At 41.7% G+C, this 27,952-nt stretch overlaps 1 protein-coding gene across 2 annotated transcripts; it reads right to left on the minus strand.

Annotated features, from left to right (window-relative positions):
- Positions 1–1,707: 1,707 nt before the first annotated feature.
- Positions 1,708–27,952, minus strand: ahsa1b (AHA1, activator of heat shock protein ATPase homolog 1b). Of its 2 annotated transcripts, XM_041214963.1 has the most exons (10): positions 27,532–27,653; positions 26,396–26,581; positions 22,828–23,018; positions 21,558–21,640; positions 20,058–20,175; positions 11,257–11,345; positions 9,794–9,922; positions 5,974–6,075; positions 5,011–5,062; positions 1,708–4,470 (listed from the first exon to the last, which is right to left on the minus strand). In XM_041214963.1, exons 2-10 carry the CDS (start codon positions 26,446–26,448, stop codon positions 4,298–4,300), a joined length of 990 nt encoding a protein of 329 aa, XP_041070897.1. In that variant the 5' UTR covers positions 26,449–26,581; positions 27,532–27,653; the 3' UTR covers positions 1,708–4,297. The 2 variants fall into 2 exon arrangements, with proteins under 2 accessions (XP_041070897.1, XP_041070896.1); XM_041214962.1 differs by lacking the exon at positions 26,396–26,581 and having other exon boundaries at positions 27,532–27,952.

The raw sequence follows: 27,952 nt of genomic DNA on the forward strand, positions 1-27,952 counted from the left end.
TGATATGGCAAGTGAGATTTCAGTACACTCAGTATCCTTCTCCCAAGAATTGACTTGGGCTGGAGCTTAGCTGATAGCCCCTTGCTGGAAAGCTGGGGGCAATCCCACCTCCATGGGGCTGGGAAGTCAATGATTAGATTTAAGGGCTATCAGGCTGTTAAGTGGCTATGGACATGGTTTTGCCTTCCTTTCTTTCCCAAATAGCAGTACTACATTAGCTGTCTTCCAATCCATTGGGATTGTTCCAGAATCTGGGGAATTTTGGGAGATCACAACTAATACATCCACCATCTTTGCAGCCACCTATTTTAGAGCCCTAGGATATAAGCCATCAGGTCCAGGGGATTTGTCAGCTTTCATTTCCATTAGTTTCTTCAGTAATTTTCCCCCTTTAGTAATAATTACTTTCAAGTTCCTCCCATTAGAACCTTGATTCTCCACGATTTCTGGTATGTTTTATGTATCTTCTACTGTGAACACAGGCACAAAATATTTAACATATCTGCCATTTCCATGTTCCCCAATTTCTTCTGTCTCAGCCTCTAAGGGCCCCCATTTACTTTCACTGCTTGACTTTTGTTTTAAAACATACTTATAGAAGCTCTTAAATTGTTTTTTTTATATTTCTGGCTAATTTTCTCATTAGATTTTCTCTCACCATTAATTTCCCCCAATCTTCAGATTTACTGCTCTCCTTTGCAGTATTAAGCTTATTTTAATCTAATACTATTCTTGACCTCTAGTTAACTGAGTGAATCCTGTACAAAAACAGAATTACCTGGAAAAACTCAGCAGCTCTGGCAGCATCGGTGGAGAAGAGTTGATGTTTCGAGTCCTCATGACCCTTCAACAGAACTGATTTTTCTTTAAAGAAAAATCAGTTCTGTTGAAGGGTCATAAGGACTCGAAACGTCAACTCTTTTCTTCTCCGCCGATGCTGCCAGACCTGCTGAGTTTTTCCAGGTAATTCTGTTTTTGTTTTGGATTTCCAGCATCTGCAGTTTTTTGTTTTTATCTGAGTGAATCCTGTGTTTATTTCTTCATGGAATGTAGTTTAGAGAATTATGAAATATTTCTTTAAATGTTCACCATTCCTTATCTACCATACTTTTTATTATAGTTTCCCATACTACTTTATCAATGCATACTTATGCAATTAGCCAAGTTCAATGCTGAGTTTGAGTGATGTATGCAAATCTAAAACTAGTGTGAAATTTTATATGATCACTCTTTCCCAGAGGAGCCCTTAACTATCACAATACACAATGTTGAAAAGCAAAATTGAAAATGACTTTGTCCCCATGACTTTGATTTAGCAAACAGTCTCAAATGTATTTCATGAACTCACCCTCCAAACTACCTTTGCCAATTTTATGTCCATTAAACAATTTAAGTTTCTCACAATCAACACATTGCTTTCATCATAAATTCCTCGTCTTTTAATTAATACTGTCATATAGCATAGGTTCCCTCCAACAGTAGCTACAAAATTCCACCAGCATTTTTTGATCTTGACATTTCTCACCTTCACTCATACTGACTCTAACTTCCTGCTCTTTTGAGCCAAGACTCCTCACAACTGTTCTCATGTCATCCTTTATCATGAGGGCCCTCCCTCCTTTAACACTAAATTTATAGTTAATATGAAGGCTACACTTCAACATAATTGGCACATTTGAGACACTGGAAATCTAAGGCACACAAATGTTTAAGTAGAAATTGTATTTAATGAAGTAACTTGTGACAAGTGCAATATGTACATGGGGATGGACAACCAGCCTACACCTATTGTTCTGGTACACATACAATTCAGCATGGATACTTAACCCAATATCTGCCAATGCATTGTTGCAAACTGCAAAAGATCAGGCTTAGAACTTTAATTTCACAAAAAGCACACGCGCAAGTCACTTATCAAATGAAATCTTATAGTCTGAGCAGATCAGCTGTTAATTTGCAATGAAATTAACCAAGAATTTGCTGATACAATAATGAGTTGAACAGTGCTCACCCCAGTCAGCAACTTGTGGAGAGGAAGAAATCTCTCATCTGTTATGAATGGCCATTAGTTGCTGATCACTTTGCTGTTAGCCTCAAGAAAATGGAAGCTCACCCTAACCTCAGTTTCATTAACTCAACAGGGCATGGGTTGGGGAACAAAGGAAAGATCTGTGATAGGGTTGAAGACAGGAGGGATTACATGACAAAAAGGAATAATAGTGCAAGGCAAAAGGGGGAGACAATAGGTTTTCCCCCCTCCACAAGAAGCAAGGTGAGTCTAGAGAAAATGTAAATGGAAGAGGTAAATCATTACCAACAGCTGCTGTCCAAAAGCAAAAAGGCAGATCAGAGGTTACAACCCAAAATAGCTAAACTCAATGTCGAATCCAGAAGGCTGTGAAGTGCCTAATCGCTTTCCATCTTTATCCCTCGTCATTTAATCTTGTCTTCAACCTATCAGACTTTGTTCTCCCCCCCTCTCCCAACCCCTCTCCCCAGCCTCTGCACTTGATTAAAACCAGTTGTATCTAACTTTTTCCAGTTGATTTGAAAGTTTTAATGGCTTCTCTCCACATATGCTGCCAGACCTGCTGAATATTTCCAGAACATTCTATTCCTTACTCTCAAGTGTTTATTTAGCTTTCCTTAAAATGAGTCAATGCCATATGCCTCAACTACTTGTGCAAAGTTCCACAAGAGGTTTCTCCTGAATTCCCTATTTGATTTGTTGATGACTAGCTTATACTTATGGCACTTAGTTTTCACCCTCACCTCAACAGAAGTTGAATTTTGTGCATTCACTGCCAATTAAACTCTCCACAGGAAGCGTGAGCTAGTACAGCCCAAGTAATTTAATGCTGAGACACATATTCCTGCAACATTAGTCAACTGCTCTAGTCCACATAGGGAACAATTTAAACTGTGAAGTCTCATTCCTACAGGTAGTAAATGATTGATTTTCCTTTGTCTTCCTCCAACCTGCCTTTAATCCAATCTTTCTCCCCTTCTTTATTTATTAATTTACCCAATTCCCTTCTGAGTTGTTTCCATTTCTTTCTCAATCCTCACTGGTTTAAAGAGATACTGTTATTCGCCAAGTCCCAGATGCTGCATTGACCTCAGCCTATCACTATAAACCCTCACTTCTGGCAACTTTCAGCGTAAAAAATCTTGAGTTGTAGGGCGACAAAAAAAAAGTTTAATGTGGCACACAAGGTGCTCTGCTCCAGCAAATTCTGAGGCATTATTTCCAGTGCCAATCTTCGGACTGCCATGTGTTCTACCATTAAAAAAAAAGCCAATTTTTATAAATTGTTACATTAGGAAATTACAGTACATTTATTCCCTTGCAGTTCCTTAGAAGGATGCAGTATAGCCTTTTATGGACCATGATAGATGAATAAATTGACCCATTTTGCTATCTGACCAACTTTCATGTGGCTCAATCTCTTGTATACAGTGAATTCTTAACTCACTGGAAAACAACCTTAGCCACAGTGTTACAGCAATTACATCAGTAGAATGCATTGCACCCAATCCACCCATCATTTGTAATAATCACATTTGAAAAAACTGCAACCATCAGTAAAGTTTTTCTTCCACTCCTAGCTTTTATTTGATCCCTTCACTGTCACATTGCTATACTGAGTTTAATATCAGTGGATAAGCATAAGATGCAAACAGATGGCTGATCTGAGGTCTGCTTTCCCTGAACAGCTGTAAAAATTAAACAAAGTGTCCATTTCAGAGTCTGGGGTAGGCATATACTGCAGATGTAGGTAAACACTGCAGATAGAGTGAAAGGTTTATTGTTTGGGAGTGTGGGTTTTAGGGAGGGGGGTGCAGGGGGAGAGAAATAGACTTAAGGGAAGGCAAGAAACTTCTCCAATCTTCTTTCGTTCACTGTTCATTTTGCTCAATCCATAAAAACCCCATACCTTGCAGTATACTGCAGTTAGTGCTGAAAAAGTCACACTGGTGACGAGAACTAGTATTTTACACATCTGTACAACATACAGTGGGAAATTCTCATGTTGGTCTCATTTAGAATTTCACAATTAATATGTTCAATGTTCTCATTCTTCAAGATGGATTGGGAAAAAAGGTCTTTCCCATTCTAAGGCTATACTTAACTGAATGAGTTTTTTGGCTGCTGGAAAAAAGACATTCCATTGAAAGTATCCATTGTCATAGTTGCAGGTTGGCTGGGCTAACAAAAGAGAATGAACAGAACAGTGAAATGAAAAAAGGTCTAAAGCTTTTCCGTATTTCATAAGTTAGCTAGGAGATCATCCCATTAAAACAGTCGTACATTGTATCCAAAAGTCTGCTTAATGCCTTCAAAGTAGTAACGCTGCCAGCCTGATTTTGTCTGATCTTCCTCGCCCACTGGAACACCTTTGCACTCCACCTGAAGTTCTGTTCCATCGTTCTTGCTGCAGAAGACTAGTTTTATAGTTGCATAATGTTCTGGAAATAAGGCAGTGACAATTAGGAAGGTTTTCAACAAACAGACAAAACTGAAGAGAGATTTTTCAAGACACTGTTTTAAATAGTCAAATAAAACAAATTAAAAGGAACCACATTTACACCATGCATTTCAAATATATCCAAATTTAACCTGGCCAGAGGATTCTAGAGCACTGCATTTTAAAAGAAGGTCCTCCTTGCGGGGGGGGGGGGTAGAGTCACAGGAGGTTTAAGCATGAAGATGAGGTCACAAGATGGGGCGGGGGAAAAATCACACTGTTGGGAATATACTACACAGAGAGTTTCAGTCAAAAGGGAAATATGTAGGTAAATTGAAGAAATGCTAAAACAATTAGGGCAGTAATAGCAGGGAATTTCAACTACCTTAATATTAACTGGGATAGAATCAGTATAAAAGTTAGAGGGCACAGAATTCTTAATGCATTGAAGTCTTATTTTAGCCAGTAGAAACTTCAATCTAATTGTTGCATTCTAGGATATAGCTACATTCAACAATTAACTATGCAGAGAGAAACATACCAGTTGGCCATGACTTGTATCTCCACTTCATAACAATTCGTTGCTCAGAAACCTGGTAAATAAAATTAGATCATTAAGTATTTTGATAACATGCTACCAGTAATAGCAAGTACTTACTTTGAATATCCTTCACACTGGAACAAAAACAAAAATCAGTAAACCGCAGCAACCAAAGTTTTATTCTTGAGGTTTAAGCAATGCCAGTTTTACTGTGAATTAACATGCCTAGGTCAGGTACTCTCTTTAAATTTCTCCCTAACAAAAATATTGACAACTAAGCTGGACAAACTCCTCATTTATGCGAAAGAGAGAGAAAACTGGTCAGACTATGTCTAAGGATTCTACCATTACAATAGTACATAAAGTCAAGGTATTATTGAGATCATTTGAGCACAAATTACTTCCATTCTTAGGATACAATTTGCTATTGCCTTTGTAAGCAGGTTAGATGCAATTTATTGCAAACTGTCTGGTGGCATGATGTGAAGGGTTCACTAGCAGATGTAGTAGACCCCAAATTTCCCCACTATTGCAGCCCACAAACAAAAACATTTGTTGCAATATCTCATCCTTTAAATGGACAGGTAACAGGAGCCTGGGAAGATCCTCTGCCTTGTAAATAAAGGAAATGAGGTTCTTCGATGTGAGGAAAAGCAATTCAATTATATTTTTGATTGAAGAGTATTCCATCCATGAATTTGAATTTCTGAATGTGACTGTAGAAAATTACACTGCTTACCTATCGAATCTATTCAATATTACCTTATGATCCTTGCATCAGTTTGGGAACATAAAATCAGACAGCATCAGTCATCATGGTGGTCACTAGCACATGCTGCCAGATGTGTAACTACAGCTTAGATTTTAAGTGTCATGATGCATGGAAAGTTCAACCTCTATTCTAGGCCCCACCCATTTAGAAAGCCACAAAACTGTAACGCAAGGTTTTAAATACACACTCACCAGTTCCAAGAATTCTCCACTGACATTTCCATCAAGCAGTCGGAATTTTCCTCCTTTAGTAGCCTCAACAACTGCTGGTGCATGTGTGAAAGCCTGAATAAGCTAAAATTAGAAAATGGACAATAGAGTTTTTAAGCCTTAGAACAATTTATCCAGCTTAGGAACGAGTGTCTAGCTCCCCTCACACAATGTAATCAGCAATAGTGTGTAAATGGATATAGCTCAGAGAGTGAATGAATTAGAATATCAGAGAGGAACAAGTTCATTTTCCAAATTTTTGAAATCTCAATTATCTACCAGAAAGTTGACCCAAATATTTTGTCCATAATTTCAAATTTAATTCAGAACAATATTTACTACTAAAATTCTGGAATGGTCGAAATGGATTGGAAGGTAGCAAATTTAACAGGAGACACAGAAAAAACAGGGGACTACAGGCAATGTTCCCTCTTATTTTTTTGTTCCATGCAGCCAGGCATAAATGCATTTTAAAAAGAAATATTGGTTGCGTGCAGCCCATTTGCTCCCTGTGTGCTGTTACAGATTGCTATGCATCAATGCAGTTTAGGTGCAACATGGATTACAAGCCAGTTAGCTTGATGGTCATTGGGAAAATGCTGGAATCCATTAAGGAAGTGGTAACCGGGGTACTTAGAAAATCATTGCATAATTAGGCAGAGTCAACATGATCTTATGAAAGGGGAAATCAGTGGATGTAGTACATTTAGATTTTCAAAAGGCGTTTGATAAAGTGTCACATGAAATGGCTATTGCACAAGAAAGGACTTATGGGTCAAAGCAAAATACTGCAGATGCTGGAAATCTGAAACAAAAACAGAAAATGCTGGAAAAACTCGGCAGATCTAAGTGCTTGTGGAAAGAAAACAGAGTTAACAGAGTTAATGTTTCGAGTCCATATGACTATTAATTTTTCTCTCCACAGATGCCGTTAGACCTGCTGAGTTTTTCCAGCATTTTCTGTTTTTGTTTCAAAGGACTTATGGGGTTGGGGGTAATATATTAGCAGGGATGGAGGATCAGTTGAAGAATAAGAAACCAGTTATTTTCAGTTTGACAGGCTTATACTAGTGGGATGCTGCAAGGATCAGTGCTGGAGCCCCAGCTATTTACAATCTACATTAATGACTTAAATGAAGGTACCAGGCATAAAGGTAACCAAGTTTGTCAACAACCCAAAGCTAGGCAGGAAAGTAAACTGAGAGAACAGTGTCTGCAAAGTAATACAGATATGCTAAGTCAGTGGGAAAAGCAGCAGCAGATGGAGGCATGATGTGAGGAAATGTGAAACTATTCTACTTTGGTAGGAAGAGAAAAAACAAAAGTTTCTCACCATCTAATAAGATCATCTTATGGTCTTATTTAAAAAAAATTAAACGCAGGGACAGATTACAAAAGTAGGGAGGTCATGTTGGAGTTGTATAGAGCCTTGGTGAGGCCGCAGCTGGAGTACTGTGTGCAGTTCTGGTCGCCACATTATAGGAAGGAAGTGATTGCACTGGAGGGGGTGCAGAGGAGATTCACCAGGATGTTGCCTGGGATGAAGCATTTAAGTTATGAAGAGAGGTTGGATAGACTTGGGTTGTTTTCGTTGGAGCAGAGAAGACTGAGTGGTGACCTGATCGAGGTGTACAAGATAATGAGGGGCATGGACAGGGTGGATAGGGAGCAGCTGTTCCCCTTAGTTGAAGGGTCAGTCACAAGGGGGAATAAGTTCAAGATGAGGGGCAGGAGGTTTTGGGGGGGGGGGGGGGGGGGGCGGGGGGGGTGGGGGGGGGGGGGGGGGTTGGTGGAATATGAGAAAAACATCTTTACCCAGAGGGTGGTGATGGTCTGGAATGCGCTGCTTGGGAGGGTGGTGGAGGCGGGTTGCCTCACATCCTTTAAAAAGTACCTGGATGAGCGCTTGGCACGTCATAACATTCAAGGCTATGGGCCAAGTGCTGGTAAATGGGATTAGGTAGGTAGGTCAGGTGTTTCTCACGTGTCGGTGTGGACTCAATGGGCCGAAGAGCTTCTTCTGTACTGTGATTCTGTGACAGCAAGCAATTAGGAAGACAAATGGTATTTTGACTTTTATTGCAAGGGGAATGAAGTGCAAGAGTATTATTACAGGGCTTTAGTGGGACCACACCGAGTACTGTGGACAATTTTGGTCTCCTTACCCAAGGACAGATAAATGTGCTTAAGGAGAGGAGATTTCCCTGGTGCTGGGAGGGAGTAGGAGGAAGCAGGTAAGGATGCAACAAATCAAACTTCTGTCCATGGCTTGGTGGTAGCGCTCTCACCTTTGGGTCAGTGGGTGGGGGTTCTGGACCCACTCCAGATATTTGAGAATCTTTAATCTCCATTGGGAGAAAATTAACAGCCACAGACAAGCATTGACCATAAAGGATAGCCAGCATGGATTTGTTAAGGGTAAATAGTGTTTGATTAACTTTTGATGAAACAAGAGGATAGTGAGGGCGGTGTAGTTCATACTGCCTTTAAAAAGGTATTTGATAAAAGTATCACATATTAGGTTTTTTGCAAAGTTGTAGCCTTTTGGATAGAAAAGGTCAACACTAGCACAAAATTGACTAAGGGATAGAAAGGTTGTGGTAAATAGCATTTTTCTTGAACTGGAGAAAAATATACAGTGAAAATCCCCAGAGTTCTGTACACAGACCACCACTATTTTTCATATACATTAATGATTTGGAATTAGGGATGGGCAGGAAGAGAGATCAACCTGCAGATTAACCTTGGGCTTGGGCTGTGATGGTTCCTTCTGAACTCCATTAACCATTGGCAAAATCATTCCCCAAGTGAATTCTGGAATAAAACCCAGGTGCACAATATCAAAATTTGTAGAGGACATGGAACTTGGAAGTACAGTAAATAGTGAGGAAGAGGCCAGACAGAATGGTGAAATGGGTGGAAACATGGCAGATAAATTTCAACTCAAAAAAGGTGATAGCATTTATTGTTTCTTACCAAAATGTAAATGGTACAATTTCTAAAAGCAGGTGCAAGGACACGGAGACCCAAGGGTATTTGTGCACAAACCTTTGAAGGTAGCAGTAAGTATAATGGAATCTTGAGTTTTGTAATTAAAGACATAGAATACAAGAGCAAAGTAGTTATGATAAATTAATATGAAACATTTGTTCAGCTCCAGTTGGAGTACTGTGTCCAATTCTGGGCACTGCACTTAAGGACAAGACACCTTCAGAGAGGGTACAGAAGAGAGTTACTAGAACAGATCCAGAGATGAGGAAATACAGTTATGTGGATAGATTGGGGGTGGTCTCCCTAGAACATGAGAAGATTTAATGGGTGCTTAAGATCAAGAAGGGTTCAGCCACAGTAAATAAGAAAACGTTTCCAATGGCTGAAGAGTTGATAACTAGAGGACACAGATTTAGGGCAATGGGCAAAACAAAAACGAATCAGGGCTGACATGAGGAAAAGACTTCATGCACAAGTGGTCAGGCATTGGAATCCATTGTCCAATAGGATGCTGGATGCACATTCAGTAGAAGCCTTTAAAGAGAGAACTAAACACTTGGAAAGTGAAAGTATGGAGTGGGATTGACTGGATTGTTTTTTAAAGATCTGGCACAAACTCAATGGCCTTCACCTTTTGTATGCTGTTCTATGATTCTTCTTGACCAAGGTGACAGACCAGGCAGCTGCTCCTAATATCTTTAAATGCTCCTCCACCACAAGCCACTTGGTGGTGCACAAGAGGAACCAACATTGAGGAATACTCGAACAGTGAATCTCTTCACTCCTACTCCCAATGCTGTTTGACACTTACCTCTTGTGTGATAAAGATCCTGTATAGCTCTTCAGGTGATGTCATGAAATAGTCCTTTAAGTTAATTTTGCAAGTTGGAATCTTAACCCCAACTGACGTATGCTGACTGGGTAACTGTCCTGTAGGGATCTGAAGAGAAATTAATTAAAATAGAGCATATGGTGATGGGAGAAAGTTGTCCAGGCTTCTATGCAAAGTAATAGACTATGCAGTCACCTATCGCCTATTAGTAATCAATGCAACTGACCAATAATAAACTATTAAAGTTGAACAAACTGAACATCAAATAAAGCCAGCTTTAGGTAGCACTGACCTTAGACCCCGGCTTTTAAAATAGGACCCAAACACGTGTTGGCTGCTGGGCAATTCTGAAGTCTTGCGCATACATCTCAGTGATGTATGGGCCCTGAGCACAGAAACGGCAATTTAAATTCTTTAAGTTCTTTGGGCCACACTAGCTGAATTAATGTTATACTACATCCAGCTTTCTCCATTAAGACCCTACAATATAGCTAGCCAGTGGTAACAGAATAGGAATTATATTGGAGTTTCCTTGCCTGAAAGATGCATCCTTGGCAGTTAATGGCATTACCATTACTAACACCCTAAGTGTGCATACACAGCATGGATTGTAGCAGTTCAAAGTGGTGGTGCACCAGCATCTTCTCAAGAGGAATTAGGGATGAGCAACAAATGCTGGCCTTGCTAGCAACACTCACATCCCATAAAAAAATAGAAATAGAATTGCCTATCATCAAAATCCTGGGTGTCACTGAACTGGACCTGCTACATAATTACTGTGCTTACAAGAACAATTCAAAAGGCTGGGAATTCAGCGAGTATCTCACCTCCTGTTCTCCAAAAGCCTGCCCACCATCTACAAGGCCCAAATCAAACCATAATGTAACACTCTCCACTTTCTGGGATAAGTGCAGCTCTAACACAAGAAGCTCGAACAGGATCCGACTTGATCGGCATCCCATCTACAATCAAACATTCACTCCCTCTGCCATCAAAGCACATAGGCAGTAGCATGCATCATCAAGATACACTGCAACAACTCACCAAAGCTTCAACAGGCTTTTCAAGTCAGTGACCTTGACCATCTAGAAGAACAAGGGCAGGAGGTGCATGGGACCATCACCTGCCCTCTCTTGCTGGGTCAAAATCCTAGAACTCCTTATCCAACAGCCCTGTGGTATACCCACACTGGCTGCAGTTATTCAAGGCGGCAGCTCAGTCACCTTATCAAGGGCAATTGGGGATGGGTAATAAATGCTGTCCTTGCTGGCGACACATCCCGTGAACGAATAATAGAAATACATTTTAATTCCGCCTAACTAATTTTTCCAGCTAGCATCACTGTGATACATGAAGGACACAGAGACTGAAGAATACTTAAAATATTATCGGTCAGCTACAAGTTCATGTTTGAAGATCAACAGTAGTTAACGTTTCTTTACCTTGGCCTGCAGTTCAACCTTGGGCTTGGACTGTGATGGTTCCTTCTGAACTCCATTAACTGTTGGCAAAATCATTCCCTGAGTGAATTCTAGAATAAAATCCAAAAGTGATGATGAATTCTAGCATACAAAGAGGAAGAACAAACTTGCATGTATATAGTGCCTTTCAGTCAGTCATTTTAAATTTAATGGTTGTTGTAATGTAGGATACAAGACAGCCAATTTGCAAACTGCTACAAACAGCAATGAGATTTGACCAGATAATCCATTTGTGGGATAAATATTGGCCACAACACCAAGGAGAACTACTTCAGGTGTCATGGGATCTTTTATTTTCACCAAAGGGGGTAGATGAGGTCTTGGTTTAACGTTTGACCTGAATGATGAACCATCGATGTAGCAATCCTTTGGTACCACCTGAAGTGTCAGCTTACATGTTGTGCTCAGACTCGAATGGGAAAAACGCATAATCTAATTCAAAGTCGAGATGGTACCATGACTGGCACTTCGGTGACTGAATGTGTTTAAGACGCAGAAGAGTGTCTTCGAGATTGGTAGTTGTTTCTACTGCCTAAGGCCTGGATTTTACCGACTGGCTAGAGGACAATGTCAGGTCAGCAGCACATACAGACAGGTTGCCAGATTTCCTTGGCGATTTTGAGGAGGAGTGCAAGGCTGGCAGTTCACTGAGGCACCATTTTTAAAAGGCATATATGCATCATTTGGGCAGGCTGCAGACCTGAAGGTCTACAGCAGAGCGATGGCTTCAACACAAAGAAAGGTTCTCCAAGATTCTGCAATGCCTGCATATGCAAGCAATAAAAGAAAGAGGCAGAACGATGCCCTGTTTCAAGCAGGCAAGTGGCCACCAGCAAACCTAACCAAGATTGATATGGCTGGAGGTGGCAGACATACCGAGAGGTTGTTTCAAGAACCCGGGTCCTTTGCAGGCAGAGATTTAATGACTTGTGGTGGTCTGGAAAGGAGTGGTGTTTAAAATTGCAAACTGGAAGACCAGCACGAATTTAAAAAAGCACCCATGAGAAAAAGGGAGGTGAGATGGTAGACTCATGTACGGGGAAACACCAGGCACTGACATCCCTGTTGAGGTGCTCAGTTCATGTGCCTCCATGCTCCATGGTCAGGATTCCCCCATCACTATATGGAGATGGCTGAACGGTGATGTAATCATGCCATTCCAGCAGCACAGTGCCACTTTAGTGATCAACACAGATGGGCACGAGCAGCATTGACTGCTTTGTGTCCTCATGAAAAATCACACAATGCACAGCAGGTGGACAGCCTTTCATTACTGCAGTGACATCAATGCAGAGGGACAGCCATGGACATCAGATGGGTTACAGCAGAAAAGCCCGTCACTGAGAGCAAGGCAGGTGTGGAAGCTTTGGACAATGAATGAAACGTTGGTTGCATCCTTCAGTCCCTAGACCACAAGTTGACTGTGGCACCTTTGTGGGCCTTTAATGCCACTGGAAGCTCCTGATCAAGGAGAGGCTCCAGGAGTTGGCTGAAGGAGCTGCTGTTTCACTCAAATCATTTCTCTCCAACAGATAAAGATGAGAAAGAGATGAGGGCTCCTACTACACTGGAAAGCTCAGAGAATGCAACACCATCTCAAGACGCTGCATCACTTTATTAAAGCGCACCTTCCAGCAGCACAGATAAACTCACATGGGTGAGCTTTATGCCACCCATTCGACATGCACAACCTGGGGAGCACTGCAGATGGCGAGGTGGTAATGGAGCCAGTGACAGCTTGAGGCACTTCCCCCTGAAGTGAAGAGGCACCCAGCAAAGCTCAGCTCCAAGCAGATGGCAAACCTTGGGTGTCATCAGCAAAGCAGATGCAAAGCAGTCTCTTGTGCGAATGCTGGAGTTGCCTATGCTGAAGACTCCATCCATGCCACGAGTGGCACCATTCTTGAAATGACATGGCATCCTCCATTGAGAATGGCAACCCTCATGGAGAAACATGGAGCATAGCACCATGTGGATGCAGAATGTATGTACAGACCTCTGCAGGATGAACTCATCCTTGAGATCAATGGAGTGATGGATGGGCAAGAGGGCCAGCCAAGCACCTCAGTTGCCAGCCAGGAGCTAAACAACTCCAAGCAACCCACAGGAGTGCATGTGGGGCCTGAAAGAACTGAGAAGAGGCAAGTTGAAGGCAATGGGCTCTCAAGGCACTACGAAAGATGAAGGCAGATCCTCAGTTCCTTTGGCAGTGACACCAATGCTGCTTGCTGATCTGGTGACTGAGAAGGCCCCTGCACAGATGTAGGTGGCCACAAATGTGCCAGGCTCCAGTAGGTTAAGGCGCCCAAAAAACGACACAAGCCACTGCCATCTCATGCACTGGAGCAAGACAAACAGCAACAGGCTGGCCCCACATCAACTCCAGGTGCTCTAGAGGTGACTGTAAGCATGTAAATTCATAGACTAGCACTTTGGTTTCATTGGATGATAATTAATTAAATTGATATCTTTTAATGTTTAACGAGAGTTAAAGGTCTTGACATTCAATGAATAATGAACATATTTATTTAAATGCACCAGTTCACAGTGACCAAATGTGGAATCAAATAGATGGATGCTCTGTAAAGGTAAGTGTGGCTGTCAATACAGGCAATGTTGACAGGTACAGATAGATGGAAAGTGCCTCTCTTGAAGGGTCAAGTAAGGCTGTCTCTGGGGAGATAATTTCTTGGTTTGGCGGCCCCTTACACTTATCCCCATGTGAATCGTCTGCTGATCAGAGTCTTGAGTCTCCCTGCCATGCATATCACTGCCCAGTAAGATGGCCCTGCAGTGCCACCTTCAGCTGGCACCTCAATACTCCTCATGCTCACCCTCCTCAGAGGGTGTGGCTTGAACGTCTTCCTCTGGCTCAAGTGCTGCTCCCCTCTACAGCACCAGTTTGTGAAATGCACAGATGACAATGCAGGGTATCTTTGATTGCTTAATGAAGGGCTCCGACAGATCTATCGAGACATCTAATCCTCGTTATCAAAAGGCCAATGGCCTGCTTAATGGTGGCTGCTCTATTCATACAGCGGTGGTGTGTGCTCTGCCATGTGTTAGGGTTGTGTACATAATACAGAAGCCATGTCTTTAGTGGGTACATTTTTTTCCCCCCCAGTGTCTAGCCATGAATGCAATCAAGTGGCTTGGAGAGATGAGGCAACTGGGATTATACGAGGATGTAAGAGTTACGACAGCTTCTTGGAAAACTTGCACACCCACATGATCTGCTTATAGTGGTTGCAACCAACTTAAACATTCAGGGAGTGAACTTCCTGTTCACAAAGGCATCTTGATGACTACTAGTACAGTCAATGAACCCTTGCACCAGGGGAAATCAGCAATTGTCCCAAAGCAAACTGTTCTCTTGGCCTGGCCTGATCGCTTTGACCTTGATATCTTGTCCAACACGACACTTCATATCATCCATAACCTCCTTTAAGAAGCAATGAGCTGCTGACAGATGCCACATGAGATCTCCAGATGATCCCTGAAGCGAACTTTTAGCCCGATAGGCTTTGGGTATCCGCCACTTCCCATCGAAATCAACTTCTTTCTCCAGCATGCTGCACAGCTCTAATACCTCTGCCATCACCTTCCTATAGAGATACATTCCTTATAGACATTAGTGTTCCGACATCACGATGCACCGAGACCGATGGTCCATCCTTTGAGTTGGGCACTGTGACCATGAGGATGCCCTCTTGCCCCCATGTGCCCTCCTCTTCCACATCCGATGGCTTCCTCAACCCATTGGGGCTCCCCTAGCCCCTGCACAGGTGCTCTATGTGGCTGCAACATTGATGCCCTCCTCCTCATTGGAAGAGTCAAAGTTTGAAAGCATTAGCCCAGAGCCAAATGAAACCTCCACTACAATAAGCCTCTAATGAACATTGTCCCAATTAGTGGCTCCTGTGGACCTGGGAGACACCCTTCCACCAGGGCTTTATTTGACCCTACCCTCCAAATCTGATAGCAATGCAACTTCACATGGTTGCCAGTTCAGTCCACAATTCAGCTGCTGCTGAGATCTTGCCTCATTTGAGAAGGCAAAACTTTGAGTATCCCATGCACCATTGGTAAAAAAGTAGTCAGAAAGTACCTGACAATTGGTTGTTTAAACAACTTAATTAACTGCCCACCTACATGTCCGCTACTTATCCATCCCATCTCTTCCATCTGGTAACATTAGTTGGTGGCGGGAAAATGATGAGTCAGCTGTAAGCAGACATACCAATTTACTGGACCCCCCACCTCCATTCCAGCTGCCACAAAGTCAGTAAAATTCTGATCAAAATTTCCACTCGCAGTCATTATCCTGACACCTGCTTAAACCTATACATAAACTATTGCTCAAAGTGCCAACTAGTCTGTTAACACCAAAACTGATGTCAATAGCATTTAAGTGAAAGCCCCCATCATCAAACCCAAGCTACTGGGGGGAAGCTAGCATTTTCAAAATAAAAGTAAGATTTAAAAAAATGAGTTTTCCCCCCTCAGTATTTTATCAACAGCAAATCTCAGCCTCTTTATGGAAAACAGACTAGCAGCTAATAAAAGGAATCCAAAAAGGTATTCTAATAAGCATATGGTGGATGGCTAGTAAAAGAAGGGGAGGGGTTGATCAGGGAACAAAAAGGAAGACTAATGCAAGGAGGCAAAGCATAGCTGAGGTACTCAATGAATTTTCATCTACCTTTACCAAGAAACATGCTGCTGCCAAAATCACATTAAGAGTAGCTGGGTGAGTGCAGCTCCCACAACACAAGAAGCTCAACACTGTCCTAGACAAAGCAGCCTGCTCAATTGTTTGTGGGTGTGGTGCCATTCACTACCTCCACTACTGACACACAGTGGCAGCAGTGTACCATCTACAAGGTGGAGTGCAGAAACTCACCAAGGCTCTTAGACAGCACCTTCCAAACCCATGACCACTACCATCTAGAAGGACAAGGGCAGCAGATAGATGGGAATACCACAACCTGGACATTCCTCTCCAAGTCACTCACCACCCTGACTTGGAAATACATTACCATTCCTTCATTGTCATTGGGTCAAAATCCTGGAACTCCCTTCCTAACAGCACTGTGGATGTACCTACACCACATGGACTGCAGCAGTTCAAGAAGGCAGCTCACCACCACCTTCTCAAGGACAACTAAGGATGAGCTATAAAATGCTGGCCCAGACAGTGAAGCCCACATCCCGTGAATGAATGAAAAAAAAAAAAGTTGAAATAGTCCTTTGAAAGTACAGAACTTGAGTATTGCTGAAAAAGAGACACATAGCTAAGATTTTCATCTTGCACTCATCAGGACTCTTTGCAAGAATACCAATAAAGGGAAAAACAACAATTTATACTGTATGAGAAGAGAACCAATTGGTAGAGGCGTTGCCAGGGAGAAAGCACTAATTGATGGTGACCTACAGTTAACTGCCAAGCACTGTTTGAAATTTAAACCAGGAAGCTTGACCCTGATTCCCCAGGGCAATGCCTTGACCAATGAGTGCCATTCTTTTGTACACATTGCACTGTTTCAGCTAAATATGTTGTCTGAAAATTGAACTCAGCTGCGTGAGCTGCCGAATTCATAAGCCCAATGAATACTGATTCGTGCAATGGTGGCAGGTCTAGAGATCGCCTTGATGTAGCGCTGCAGCATATTCTTTCTTGGTAAAGATAGATGTAGTGAGTAAGTTATGGCTTCCTTAAGTGGCACACTGGTGAGTGTCTTGGCTAGCCAATACAGTATTCGTTGAACTTATGAACTTAGCGACCCCAGCAGTTGAGAGTTCAGTTTTAATGAAGACATGTATGCCCAAAATAAATGTGTTGCCATAGGATCTCCTCTAGTCCCAGTTTTTGCAAACATCTTTGTTGGGTTCCATGAAAAACGCATTTTTGATGGAATGACATCTAATCTTCTACCCCTTGCATTACTCCAATATGTGGATGATACGTTTGCTATATTTAAATCTGCAGCTGCATGTAATAATTTCCTTATATGTCATAATGGGCTCCATCCTATGAAAAGGAGCAGTCAGATTAACTCCCCTTCCTTGATATATTAGTTGAGAAATCTGCTTGGGGATTCTCTACCACTGTCTACTGCAAGCCTACCTTCACTGGTCAATATATACATTGGGATTCTTGCAGTTCCACACCCTATAAGGTTGGTCTCATCAGCAACTTGTAAATAGGGTCTGAGCCATTTGCTCACCATGCAAGCTTGATGCTGAAATTGGGTGCCAAGGGATAATGGCTACCCTGATCAGTCCATCATGTGCTGTATATCTCACACTCATTAATGGGCCTAAGTGCCCAGTCTACCTCAGATTAGCTGAAAGGGCAAGATTTCACAAAGAGCTGAGCAACAGGTGAAGCTAGCTGCTTCACGCTCCTACAATGCAGCAGAAATGTGTGGCATTCGCCACTAATAGGATGCTGCCATCAAGTCAAAAAGAAGTTCTGCCTATCACACAAATCAGTAGTAAATGAATTTCAGTGCCAAAAAAAGTGATGCTAGGTATGTAGGCTGGACATCCCAAAGGCTGGCCAATCATATCAAACAGCATGTCCCAGCCGCTGTTTGCAACAGGCAAGGTACAAACCATACCCACCAGCCTTGCTTGCAAAACTCAAAACAGTGTCAATCATTAGGTGTAATTCCACGATTGGACAACATTTACTAAATAATCCTCGGTACTGAGAATTAAGCTGACAACCAATTTAAGATGGTCAGTCGGGCCCACAATGTGGCACATTGGTGTGTACTGGAAGCTATGTTAATACACAAGGCCCTGTTCTTTGCAGACAGAAGGAACATGTTTAGCCGAAACAGGTGTAATGCGTACACAAAATAGTTCAGAGCCCTTCGCGAATTCATTCATCAGGGCAATACCCTGATCAATCAGGGTCAAGCTGCCTGATTTAAGTTTCAAACAATGCTTGGCAGTCAACTATCAATCACTATCAATTGGTGCATCCTCCATGGCAATACCTCTACCAGAGTCCACGTGCCAGCCAATCAGCACTCTCTACTCTCAGTATAAATTGCTTTCCCCTTATACTGGTAGTTGAAATGTGGGCTCAGAATTGATAAAGAGGAAGTATTGCATAGGCAGGATGTACTTAAAGTAGAGGTCACCAGGCCCAGATGGGATGCAACCTAAATTACTGAGGGAAGCAAGGGTAGAAATTTCAGGAGGTACTGGCCATAATCTTCCAGTGGTCCTCAGATATGGAGGAGCAAGAAGACCTGAAAATTGTAAAATGTTACACCCTTTTCCAAAAAAAGGTGCAAGGGGAAACCCAGCAACTACAGGCTGGTTGGTTTAACCTTGCTGGTGGGGAAGCTTTGAAACGATCTTGGATTAAGATCCAAAATTAAACAAGCCCATTTCATCCCTGTCAAAACTCCTAGCTTTAATGCATCCTATGTCTTTATTCAGACAGAGCCAACCATTGTTGCCTGTTTGATCATGGAACTGGCTTCAAATTCAATAACTTACTCATTACAAAGATGACATGTTTCTACTTTATATTCATCCATCATAATTCATTAACTCTCCATCTCCTAAAACAAATGAATCAAAAATAGTCTTTTAAATGTCTGACGGCTTAACCTCTTACTGCTTTTGTGACCTCCTCCTGCTCTACATCCCAACTACGGTCACGTGCGTATCTTTTATACACCCTCATGTACAGCAATGTGGCCTTACAGTTTTAGTCCTAAAACATTTTACTAATCCTGCCATCTTTCTCCCTGCTCCCATTTTGAAAAGCATTTCAAAACTTAAGTCTTTATGCTTCTTTTTCTTCAGCAGTCTCTTGGGATCAAGGATCACTTGCTTCCATTCCAGTTTGATGGGTGCTGAGATGTCAAGAAAGTTCAATATGTGTTCTGCAGACTCTGCCACATGTGGGCCAGGTAGTGCTTGAGGAATTGGATAGATGGGCTGCATGGAGGTTTGTGCGCTCTCTAATGCATCAACGTTGCCTCTGAACGTTCCCGAAATCTCTCAATTATTTTGATGCCTTCCTGGACGAGCCTCCTCCATTTTGGTTAGTAACAATCCAGGGACCCCATGAGTTGGCAGGGATGTTTGACCTCTTCAAGGACACTTTGAGGACATCCCTGAAGTTTTTCCACTATACCCCTGGGAGTCTTCGACATGACAGGAGACTATGTATAGCACTGGTTATTTCTAATCCTACTACTTACACTCAAAGTTAACCCAATCCCACGACCCATACATCTACAATACCTTACCCCTAAAATATTTAAGCACCTTGGAACATTTATTATGTTGAAGGTGCTATATAAGCACAACATTAGATGATGCATAACTCTGTTAATAAACCCATCGCAGTAATCATGCCAACAACTGTAATCTCCCCTAGTTTAAAAGATAGACAATTTTTTCCCCCCTCGGATGAGTATAATTATATTTTGCAGTGGTATTCAATAGCAGGTAAACGGATTAGTACCTATGTACACAAAGAATGTTACACCTTGAGCTGGATTCAAGCCCAAGTTCTAGAATTGAACCAACGATGGGTTTCACACAGCTTGAGAAGGATGTGTAAAAATGCTTCAGATTGAGAAAAATGCAATTTAAAGAAGAAGCATGTTAGTTTGACCAATAAACATTAACATGCAACATTTGATGTGTTTTAATCCCAGGTTAATTGGAGTGTTGATTATGCTTTTACTGGAGTGAAAGGTTTCCAACATGTTTTATTCTATACTTACCTAATTTCAGTGTATCAATGTAGTTGAGAAGTGCCTCCCTGATCTTTTTTGCACCATCATTTTTCATTAGAGCCAACAACTTTGTGTCAGGCTCATCTTTTGCTAGCCCAACAATAACCTGGAGGAAAAATTTCAAATATTCATTCAGACTCGAAAACAAACACTCTACAATTACCTACAAGAGTCCAAAAGCATTTACCCATACTAAATCCTTTATATAGAATCGCATTTATTGCCAACTCCTTGCAAATACTTTTCTCCTGCATTAACACTACCATAAATCTCAACATTCATTATGTCATTACTTCAGAAGAATGACCCCTGCCACAGAACGAATGTACTATAATGTTTTAAAGTGCAACTGGGAACATCAAAGGTTGCATTAAGGCAATTATTTTTGGGCAAGAAAAGAATAGTTAAGAGAAAAACTTCACAGAATCACAGAGCAGAAGAAGCCCTTCGGTCCATCGAGTCTGCACCAACATGTGAGAAACACCTGACCTACCTACCTAATCCCATTTACCAGCACTTGGCCCATAGCCTTGAATGTTATGACGTGCCAAGTGCTCATCCAGGTACTTTTTAAAGGATGAGAGGCAATCCGCCTCCACCACCCTCCCAGACAGCGCATTCCAGACCATCACCACCCTCTGGGTAAAGATGTTTTCCTCATATCCCCCCCCCAAACCTCCTGCCCCTCATCTTGAACTTATGTCTCCTTGTGACTGACCCTTCAACTAAGGGGAACATCTGCTCCCTATCCACCCTGTCCATGCCCCTCATAATCTTGACCTGAATAAATGCCGTGAACTTTACCAGGCCGCACATCAATGCTCATTTTATCAAAATTAAAAGAGGTCAAGTTTAGATTTAAAAATCAAATGTTCTTGGGACTCATCTATTTTTTTTTTTAAATACTAAAAACAGAATGTAAAGCAGCACCTAGCCTCTTCAAGCTTAGAGCTACAACTGGAGAGCAGAAATAACCTAGTTTCATACTATTAATTAAAACGTTTCTTAAAAAGTCCCAAAAGGCTCTTTTTGTGCACAATTTGAATTCTATTTTTAGGTTATGTTATAGTTTACATTTAATAAAGCTGAATGCACCTAGGAGATCCTGATGTATTAAACACAGAGTCAAGTTTCGGAAAATCTGCAGCAGTGTGTTGGCCAATAATGATTCCAACGCACAAAGGATTTGTTCAACTTCCCATTCTTTGGTTCCAATCCTGATTATCCCAAATGTGGTTGTTTGGGGGGGGGTGGAAAGAGAGAGAAGAATAAAAATGGAACAGATGAGGAAAGCCAGGAAAGATGGTAACATGCTTTTCAGGAGCATTGGGAAAAGTTTGAAGCATACTCTGACACATGCCTCATTCAAGCAAAGCAAACTGAAGCTTACAACACAGGTGACCATTTGACCCATTGTGTATGAGTTGACTCTTGAAAGAACTATTCAAAATGGTCTTGAATAGGAATAACAATTATATTAAAACTTACATCAATGTCATCAATATCATTTTCATCCGAGAGGTTTGGTATCTCCACAGTTCCTTTATATTTAATTCCAGTCTTTGATGTTCCTATAATAGAAGGATAGGAAGTGTATGCAGGCAGAAACTGTATCAAGTTCAGAAGGTGAGAAAGGAGGGGGAAATAATCTGGCTATTTTTTCACTATTCTTAAATTAGGTCCACCAATACAGTTCTCGTCAAGGTGTGCACAACATAGATCAGCTAAGCCCTATATTTACCTCCTTATTTCTAAACCCCTCCCCCATACAACACCTCATGTCATCCCCCTATCTCCTGCTCAGGTCCAACTTGTCCCTGATGGATCTTGCTGTAGTGGAATTTTCTGACCAAATTCATCATCTTTCCACCATAGGTTTGTTTCTGAATGGCAATTGAATATATTAACAGCTGGAATGCTATCCAAAAAATTTAATTGGTAATTCTGCACAGGTACACTGAATCAGCCTTTACTGTATGACAACTTGATTAATATACCAAATAGCTGCCAGCACCCATGCCTCAGCATGAGCAACACAATGCTTGATGAAGTTGGGGGTGGGGGTGGGGGTGGGTTAACCTAAACCATATTAAATAAAGATGCAAATTCAGCTATAAAATTAGAAAGACATTGATCTCATTTACATTCTTCTTGGGTGAAACAAATTAATTTTACAAACTAAGATCAAGGTGAAAATGTCAGTAGTGGGATAAGGAAATAATTTGGGCATGTAGGGGCAGCATTAAACACACCTACAGACAACAGGCAGATTAAAGCTATGTCCCAATAACATGCATTACTGCAAGAAATGGGCCAACAGTCTGGACTGGAATGCAGGTAAAAGCACAAATCTCTTTTCCCTGCCCTCTTCCAAGTCACTAATTTCTTCTCTGCACAAAACTTTAGTTCTTCATTGCTCTACAGGTCTTGGTCATCTGATGGTACCATGCCCACATGGCTATTACTCAAGAGCCACAAGTCCATATGTTATTCCACTGTCAGCATGGCCATATATTAGGTGAACTATGTCTTCACTGATATCCACAAACATGCAAAGTCACTAAGGAGTGATTAAGAATGGGGAATGCTTATTGTTTTCTATCCCTCCCAAGGATACTGCAACATCCTCACTGCCCTGGCTTAGGTCAGTTAACAGGTAGGAGTCAAACATTTCTGGTCTGCAGTGCTGTACTACTGACTGGATAAGCAGGATGAACTGTTTTGGTCAAAGTTTCAAAGTGTGGTTTTGCATACTCACCTATCCATGACAGTTGGATGTTCCACTCAAAGAAAAAAATCAGTTTTCCTTTTCTGTTGTTAATTGAAGCTTCACCATCAATCTTGCTCACTTCTGTCACTTTGCACACTCCCTCTTCATTTTCTACATTGACTGCCAACAACAGTGACTTAAGTTTGTCTATGGACCAATTCGAGGCATCTCTTTCTGTCCTGTAGATGAATGTGAAGATCAACTTTACTACGAACAGGTTAAGATCATCCCTAATTACTAGAATCTGAAGCTTGGAATCAATCTGTACATGCTAGCTTTGAAGCTTTCACCAAGTACAACTGAGAGTGTGCAATATTTTGCCAGTAAATATGACACTTTATCCTACATAACTCAAGTACAGAAGAGAACAGAACTTGACATTCTGAAAAAAACTTCAATCTGTCAAAGTTTATACAAGCTGTTTTCATCATTCAGAACTGTCATCTACTACAGCAAATGAAAGAATGTTTCCAATAACACAGCATCCCACTATAAGCGGAGTATTGCTTTGCTCAGCTTTGTCCTGATTTCAGCAGATCTATCCAGGACAAGAGTTTTTTTTTATATAAAAACTCTCATTTAGAACTATAGAAAAGTTACAGCACAGAAGGGGGCCATTCGGCCCATCTTGTCCATGCCAGCCCAAGGTCACCCAGGTGCTCTTTCTAAACCCACCTTCCTGCACCTGGCCCATAGCCCTGCAGCTTACAGCACTTAAGGTGCAGACCCAGGTACTTTTTAAAAGAGTTTAGAGTTTCTGCCTCTACCACCAACTTGGGCAGCAAATTCCAGACACCCACTACACTCTGCGTAAAAAAAGTTCTTCCTCATGTCCCCCGACACCTTCTGCCACTTATCTTGAATCTACCTGGTTCTAGAATTCTCCATCAAGGGAAACAATTTTATCCTGTCCACTCTATCTATTCCCCTCATAACTTTGTACACCTCAGTCGTCACCTCTCAGCCTTCTTTGTTCTAAGGAAAACAACCCCAACCTATCCAAATCTCTCCTCAGAGCTACACTTTTCTAACCCTGGCAACATTCTTGTAAACCTCCTCGGCACTCTCTCCAGAGCTATTACGTCCTTCCTGTAATGTGGTGACCAGAACTGCACACAATGCTCCAGTTGTGGCCTCACCAGTGTTTTATACAATTTCAACATTATATCCTTACTTTTATATTCTATACCTCTACCAATGAAGGAGAGCATGCCATATGCTTTCTTTACAACCTTGTCTACTTGAACTGCTGCCTTCAGGGACCTGTGTACTTGTACGTCAAGATCCTTCACTTCATCTACCCCTCTTAGTATATTCCCATTTATTGTGTAATCCCTGTAACTTTTTGACCTCCCTAAATGTATGACCTCACACTATGTTAAATTCCATTTGCCACCTTACCGCCCACTCCACCAACCCATCTATATCATCTTGGACATTATGGCTGTCCTCTGCACTATCCACCACTCGGCCAATGTAGGTTAAAATGAAGTGCCCTTATATTAAATCTTATTTCTATGTGCATGTGTATTAACCTTCTTCATTTATAATGATACTGTAATATTGCTAAAAAGAGACATGTCAAAGCTTTTCATCTTACACTCATCAGGACAAATGCAAGAATTCCAAATTTCAAACAATCACAAACAATTTGCACTTCAGGGAACATAGCCATTTACTCAACTTGCACACTTGACACAGGAATAGAGCACAAAGCTATCCTGATGATATCATTGTTTGATATGTTCCAAACCCATGACCACTACCAGCTAGAAGGACAAGGGCAGCAAACACATGGGAACACCACCACCATTGAAACCACATGTACTGCAGCAGTTCAAGAAGGCCACTCACCACCACCTTCAAGGGCAAATAGGGATGGGCAATAAATGCTGGCCTAACCAGCAATGCCCATAAATGAATTTTTAAAAATTCAGACTTGAAAAGTTCCCAAATATCTCAAATGACCCTAGAAAGGCCAAGTATCTCAAATTTGAATAACAGGTTAAGCAAGCAGCTTCAAAGAGCTACAATGTAGTGGCAAATGGGATTTTTCACTAAAAGGATTCTGCCTACCACACAATTGAGTAACATTGTGTATATATTTCACACTGGTGTGATGCCAGGCATGTGCCACATACAGCCCAACAACTGGCTGATCGAGTCAAACAGCAGGTTCTTTTGGTTGTTTGTCATAGGCAGAGTACAGACCCGTACTCAACTGGCCTGTGATTGCAAAACCTCAACTGATAGATGCAATTTCGCGATGGGGCAGTATTTGTATAACAATCCTGATTGTAATAATAGCTACATTAACAAGTAATTTAAGATAAATCAATTGAGCTCGCAACATGGCTAATTTATACTTGCTAGAAGCAAAATACATTTATACAGAGGGACCTGCTCTCTACAAAAAAAATGTTCAATCCTTGCACCTTTTTTGAATTACCTGGGAGATTACAGAGCCTATAATTCTCCATGACAACATTTCAGCCAATCAGTACCCTTTGCTCCTGCAGTATAAATTGTTGCGATTGTTTGAAATTTGGTATTCCTACATTTGTCTTGAAGACAAAAAACTTCAGCAACTTGTCTCAATTTTCAGCAATATTCAAGTTCTGTACTACTAAGTGACAGAATGTAAACAGTACATAAAGTTGGCTATCATAATTACACCTTCCTGATAACAGTGACGCTGGATAAATATTTGAAACAGATAAAAGATACAAGGATGTGAGGAAAGAGCAGGGCAATAGGGTTAGTTTGAGAGTTAACAAAAGAACCAGCACAGAAGCTAAGTTCTGTGGTCTCAGAGCCCCTACGCTTCATGAAGCTTTGACTCGCATTAGAAAGAGGCAAGAAAACAGGCATCCCCTTTTCCCTCAACTAAACAATGTTATCTCTCAAAACTTCCAATATAAAAATGAAGAAATCAAGACAGGCACCCCTTGCAGCTTATGTGAAAATCAATACCGCAACTCAATAACTTTAAAAAGGTAACCTTCTGATTCATGCAGAGTAACACTCCAATCCTCCCCATTCTAAACTTAACTCCTTCTCACCAAAACTTGCCCTTTGCCCCCCTCCCAACGGAGAGGACCCACAAGCTGACATCTACTGCTTTATTCAAGAGTGCCATTTGTCACAGAAACCTGGGCCAAGCATGTCACACAGCAGAGAGTTGGCAATGAACAGGATCAATGCCAAATCAATAGGTACACCCAATCTCGGGTGGATAACCATCAGGAACCCCAAGTAATTATGATTCCCCAAACTCAAGAGGCACCTAGCTTCCTTTACAGTGCCTTAAATTTCCCTTGACATTAGCCAACAATATCCTTACCAACTAAACCATTCAAGGCATTTTTTCAGGACAGAAAACACTTCCAGTTCCTTCAATTGCCATACTATCTCAAAACAAAAACCAGATCACTATTTGCAAGAGAAAAATATATACAACACTAAGGACATCACAGGGAAACTCTTGTCAGGTATATGTGTAGTATATATAAAACACAGAGAATGCCAGAAGAGCAACTGATGAAAGATCACTGACCTTCTGTTTCTCTTTCCACTGATGCTGCCATGCCTGCTGAGTATTTCCAGCATTTTCTATTTTAGCTCAGATTTCCAGCACCCACAGTATTTTGCTTCTGAATATGCATGGTTTACCTCCTCCTCCTATTAAATGCATATTCTCCATTCACATTATTTCCCTGCCCCACTTCAACAACCAGGATGACTAGTGGGGACACAAAAGGGAAAAGAAAGAAGGAAAATTAACAGTACAACTGAGAAAGGGTGTCCATACCTAGCTTGATTCTCCCATCCAAAAACTGCATACAACTCTCCCTACTGTAACATTCAATCACGCTTCTGAAATGATTCAGGCATGTTCACCTACACTAATCTAACTGGCAGCTAGTTCCAAGTTATTGTGCAGGACAGCATGAAGAAGCACATCCAGAATCAGCCCTAAGTTTATTTTCTGTTTCAAATCCAACGCCTGTTCTACTTCCAACAGACTATTTGAAAAAAATACCAGACTTATCTCTTCTGCTTAAGATCTTGCACATTTAAGCCCAGGTTTCCCAAGTTTTGAGAGAAGTGTTGCAAAAAGAAAAAAAAATCAAACCTTTGCAAAAAATGTAACCCCTCAAAGCACTGAGGGGTGAGGAGGGAAAGATGATAAAATTTACATGCCAACTATAGCACTCGTGTTATATTTAAACAAAAAAAAAAGGTGGCAGAGGGCCCAGAAAGTTTTATAAATAGAAAACATGACAGCGATAAGTCCCCTGCAGACCATCCAAATTATTAAACCAAAGCAAAACAAAAAATGCGTTGAGACAAAGCATTCTCAACTCCCCCGCCACCTCAAAAGTTCCTCCTTAGCAAAGAAATGCTAAAACTTCAATGAGAAGTGCAAAATGTGATATATATAACTAACATTAAAAAATGTATAAAAATACACACGTTATATGCTGGAGGGAACGAGAGAGAGAAAGGGAACAAGAGAACGAGGTTGAGAAAGGGCTTCTGCAGGTGGGAGAAAGGGAAAGAGGAAAAAGGAGACAGGAAAAGAGATAAAGATCGATACAGGCAATGTAGAAAAGGATAAATAGGAAGCGAAGGAGAGACAAAGATAAGGAGAGAGAGAGAGCCACAGAGATGGGTTATTTCTGCCCTTACCAATGCCAGTTATTGACATTCGTGGCATCGGCCCGCTCCTCCACGATCCACCGCGGGTCTCCCTGTCCCCACTTGGCCATAGTGACAGTAAGATGAGTCGGTGCGGCTGGGCTCCGGGGGTGGGGGGGGGGGGGGGGGGGGGGTGGTGTATGTGAAGGTGGAAGCAGAAGCAATGAATTAAAGCGGGGAGGACCCTAACACCGGGGTGGGGGAGGGGGAGTGATCCCGCTCTGTCTGAGGAAGGAGAGGGGGGGAGGAGAAAGAATGAAGCTCGACAGCTAGGCCACCGATCACAGAGGCTCCTCTTCACCAAAGCGTCCCACAGCCGGTCTCCTCAAGTCTCTATCCGGTCGCCGTCAGAACATGCTAGAAAACCGTGACGTCGTTGCCGCTTTTGCCCCATCCCCTCCCCCCCCTCCCC

The sequence above is a fragment of the Carcharodon carcharias genome, chromosome 20, assembly GCF_017639515.1.
Source record: "Carcharodon carcharias isolate sCarCar2 chromosome 20, sCarCar2.pri, whole genome shotgun sequence".
NCBI lineage: Eukaryota > Metazoa > Chordata > Chondrichthyes > Lamniformes > Lamnidae > Carcharodon > Carcharodon carcharias.

Excerpts from the sequence above, each read along its gene's own strand:
- ahsa1b (XM_041214962.1), bottom strand. The coding sequence starts at position 27,611 with ATGGCCAAGTGGGGACAGGGAGACCCGCGGTGGATCGTGGAGGAGCGG. Across the intron at positions 20,176-21,557 it reads ATGATATTGATGACATTGAT|GTTATTGTTGGGCTAGCAAA; the intron begins GTAAGTTTTAAT and ends TTTTTCCTCCAG. Across the intron at positions 11,346-20,057 it reads CATTGATACACTGAAATTAG|AATTCACTCAGGGAATGATT; the intron begins GTAAGTATAGAA and ends ATTTTATTCTAG.